Source organism: Corylus avellana, chromosome ca2, assembly GCF_901000735.1.
Source record: "Corylus avellana chromosome ca2, CavTom2PMs-1.0".
Lineage (NCBI taxonomy): Eukaryota > Viridiplantae > Streptophyta > Magnoliopsida > Fagales > Betulaceae > Corylus > Corylus avellana.
In genome coordinates this window covers 30,873,916-30,878,510 of record NC_081542.1, presented here as the reverse complement: position 1 = coordinate 30,878,510, position 4,595 = coordinate 30,873,916, and the positions used below count along the sequence as shown (strand labels likewise).

At 39.9% G+C, this 4,595-nt stretch overlaps 1 protein-coding gene across 1 annotated transcript in view; it reads left to right on the top strand.

Annotated features, from left to right (window-relative positions):
• The window catches only part of LOC132169581 (uncharacterized), a 21,973-nt gene extending 17,378 nt beyond the window's left edge, over positions 1 to 4,595 (top strand). The window contains exons 4-5 of the mRNA XM_059580597.1: positions 3,750 to 4,130; positions 4,518 to 4,595. Coding sequence (XP_059436580.1) covers positions 3,750 to 4,130; positions 4,518 to 4,595 — 459 coding nt within the window. The remainder of the gene's footprint in view (positions 1 to 3,749; positions 4,131 to 4,517) is intronic.

The window sequence follows — 4,595 nt, the reverse complement described above, 5'->3', positions numbered from 1 at the left end:
TTAGCTCATTAACTTATTAATTTGGTTGAACTATAAATTATTTTTAGTGTCCTATGTTTGTACGTAGAAATGTAGGATTGTTCAATATGAAGCATGCATGCAAAATATTTATAGACACGTCTTTAGGTAAGTAGTTTGAAATTAGCTAAATTTTTTTATTTTGGGTATGTTTTACAAACCTAGCTATTATATAAATTAAATGATCATTTATATAATAAATAAATGATTACAAAAATAATAATAAATAATACATACTGCTAAAAAAGAAAAAAACTAAAAACAAAAACCTACCTAGGTAGCTAGTTAGATGAATTTTATTTAGAGTCTCCATATGAAGTTCAAATTATGTAACTTTATTTTGTTTAAAAAAAATTGCGACAAAAACGTACATAACTTAAATTTATTTTATTTAGGTCCCCCTAACAAATTACAACCTTTTCAATTTGTTTAATATAATTTGGTTTAGGTTTTGCAACTTTATATTAGAGTACATGTTATTAAATAAACAACAAACGTAGATGTTTTTTTCCAGTACGGTACCCATGACGAATGGTTTTAATTTTGTACTATAATATGGTTTAAGTTTTGGAAATTAATTACTTCATGTAAAATTTAAGCAGAAAAAAAAAATTAAAAAGGAAAGAAAATAATAACAATAAAGTAATTAACAACAATTTACTTATTCATTGTTAGGGTTCCCATGGGCCATAGTAATGCATTTATGTTTAAGTTTAGCGTAATTCTTATATATTTATGTTTCTAATGTACGTAGTAACAATATGGACAAGAGTTGGATGAAGAAGTCAAGGGGTACGAAGGAATACAGAGACGAATGTAGAACATTTGTGGACTTCGCTGTTAAGAATTGTGACACTCTCGACAAACTTATTTTGTGCCCCTATAAGACGTGTCGCTGTAACAAGAGACACCCCCCATGTTTGGTATACGACCACTTGACAGGGGGGAAAGGAATGTGGCCCCAATAAACATTTTGCATTTATCATGGCGAGAGGCCTGTTAGAGCTCCTGTTGATGGCTCGAATTCATCACATCCAGCAACAGCTGCGGGTGCAAGCACTGAACAGGGTGGAAATATGCACGCCATGTTGCGTGATGCATTCGGCATGCACGAAGTTAGAGATGACAATAGTGAGCCTCGGGTTGAGGTGCATGGAGAGGAAGAAGACATTGTGCATGACGAAGCCGATGGAGGTGACGTACGAAAGTACGAGGAATTGCTTAAAAAGGCAGATAAACCGCTTCATGATAAGACCAAACATAGCAAGCTGAGTGCTACTGTACATCTATACAATTTGAAGTGTGTGGGTGGAGTTAGTAATACGATATTCTCGTGTTTCCTCGAGCTAATCAATCAGTTGCTGCCTACAGATGATGGAGCCCTGCCAGTTAATACATATGAGACGAAACGGTTTCTAAGGGACATGGGACTCTGGTATAAGAAGATTCCGGCTTGTCGCAATAATTGTATGTTGTTCTGGAAGGGCAATAAGGACTTAGATTCATGTGTTAAATGTCGAGAATCTAAGTGGAAGGATGAAATTCATTTGGACGAGGATGGCCACCCCATAACGTCGAGTAAGAGACGTCCGGTCAAGGTTTTGCGGTGGTTTCCCATCATACCACGACTACAGAGGCTTTTTATGTCAGAGCATACTGCACCCTATATGAGGTGGCATGTAGAAGGCCGCACTAAGGATGGCGTATTGAGGCATCCAACCGACGGCGAAGCATGGAAGTCATTCGACAATTTATATTCGGACCTTTCAACGGACAGTAGGAACTTAAGACTTGGCCTAACCTCGGATGGATTTAATCATTTTGGGAACATGAGCACATCCCACAGTACTTGGCCTGTAATGCTTGTACCGTACAACCTGCCTCCTTGGATGTGCATGAAACAAACATATTTCATATTATCCTTGATTATTCCAGGTCCAAGTTCACCTAGAATGGATATAGATGTATATATGCAACCGTTAATTGAGGAATTGCAGCAACTATAGAGTGTGGGGGTACGAACATTTGATGCCTCCTTGAAAAAAAATTTCATGCTCCGAGCGCAGCTGATGTGGACAATTAATGATTTTCCGGCATACGAGGACTTGTCTGGGTGGCCTAGAAGGGGTGGGAAGGCATGCCCTTGCTGTATGCATGCAACAAGGTCTAGACGGTTAAAACACGAAAGAAAGTTTTGCTTTATGGGGCATAGGCGATACCTGCCCATGGATCATCCATGGAGGCGGAATAAAAATACATTTGACGGTAACCGAGAACTAGAGTGTGCCCCCAATGTTCCAGATGGAGATGAAATCATAAAACAGTTAGAAGGGATAGAATTTGGGGATGAGAGCGTCGGTAAGTCAGTTAATATTGATAATTCACATGCAAAGAGGAAGAGGACTGATAATATATTGTGGAAGAAGAAAAGTATTTTATTTCGTTTGCAGTATTGGAAGGATAATTTATTGCGGCACAACCTTGATGTCATGCACATAGAGAAAAATGTGATGGACAATATACTTGGCACAATACTCGACATTAAGGAAAAAACGAAGGACAACCTTCAAGCCCGAAAAGACTTGCAAGAAATGAGTTTGAGACCGGCACTTCATCCTTTCACAAATGATGATTGAAGAATCTATATGCCTCATGGTTGCCACACAATGTCGAAAGAGGATAAAACTAGTTTCCTTAAAGTGCTTCGAAATATAAGGGTGCCAGACAGATATGGCTCGAACATTTCTCGATGTGTAAAACTTAAGGACCGTATGATATCGGGTTTAAAGAGTCATGACAGTCACGTATTGATGCAACAACTTCTCCCGATTGCATTGCGTGGATCACTGCCCGGTAACGTGGTTAGACCGCTGGTTGAAATTTCTGCATTCTTCAGGGACATATGTTCAATGGCGTTGACCCAAGAGGATATGGCCCAACTTGAAGCTGGGATCTATATGACTCTGTGCAAGATGTAACAGATATTCCCCCCCAGTTTTTTCACAAGCATGGTTCATGTTGTGGTGCATCTTGTCCGTGAATGCCGACTCGGTGGACCGGTACAGTATTGATAGATGTATCCGGCAGAGAGGTAACATTTCCCGTAAAAAATTAAAACTAAAATTTTGTTGCCATTTATTTATTTTAAAACAATTATTAGATGTAATAATTGACTAGTTTTGATATGTAGGAGCCTCGGGGGGTTCAAATCAAGTGTGCGCAATAAAGCGGCTCCTGAGGGCTGCATTGCGGAGGGCTACATAGCAACCGAGTTTGTGACGTTCTGTTCGATGTATTTAGAGAACGCACCGACATTCTACAATAGGCCGCAACGAAACCCGGATGGGCCTAAAGGGGCTGGAACTCGAGTCGTCCTTGACCGACTCACGTTGACATAGATTCACCGTTACATTCTGTTTAACTCAGATGACTTCCTCCAATTGCGGACATTAGTATTATGTAATGAATATATGCATGCTCATATCATGCAACAACGTTAGTTGTGAATTAAATTTAATTGATTTTATTTCAAAATGTAGGCTACACAAAGATTCGATAAGACAAACTGCAAACAGGGGGCGAACGATCACGGACGATCATTTGGAAACCCAACATTTTGAGCAATTCTGCGATTGGTACCGTGACTACGTAAGACTAATGTCACCCCTTGTAAATTTCATAATGTTTTCTCATTGCAGTAACAAAACTTCGTCATTGTGTATGACTCATAGGTTGATTGTTCGAACGATCGACGCAGGAAGGATATGGGTACCAAACTAGTAATGCATTGTAGAGGGCTGATGGTCTCAGCAGTCCAATATAATAGATATGTGATAAACGGCAAGTTCTTTCGAACTATCGCACATGATGTGGGAAAGAGGTCTCAGAATAGTGGCGTGTGCGTGCCGACTATTGATGGCGAAACGTACTACGGGAAAGTAACTCAAATACTTGAGGTGGAGTATTACGACAAGACAAAGTATGTTTTGTTCAAGTGTGACTGGGCGAACACCACAAGGGACTGGGGGTACAAGGTGGACGAGTATGGCATAACACTTGTCAACTTCAAAAACCTTGTCCATAAGGGAGAGCTGATTAGTGATGAGCCGTATGTACTAGTTTCCCAAGTGGAACAAGTTTTTTACGTCGAAGATATGAGGAACCCAGATTGGGCTTGCGCGGTGAGGACGAAACCTAGAAACGTATACGACATTGGTCAAGGTCAAACGCCTAATGATGATCATGCCAACTATCATGAGATCGAGAGTGAGCCACTCACTTTAAACAATAATCAGCTGTACGATCCGAATGATGACATCCAATATGTCCGACCCGGCTTTGCACCAATCGAGGCGTATGTCATTCCATATGAATTAAATATTTTACATTTATTGGTTTGTTATTTATTTGTGCATTGATTGTCATTTTTGCGTCATATATGCGGTGAATATTTCTCACACTATACACATATCTAATTGGTTGCGTGCTGTATTTCGTAGGTTGCTATGAGTACTCGGGGGAAGTCAAGAGGACGGCAGGGAGCTTCTTCTGGGTCGAGATCACACCATGGCCAGTGA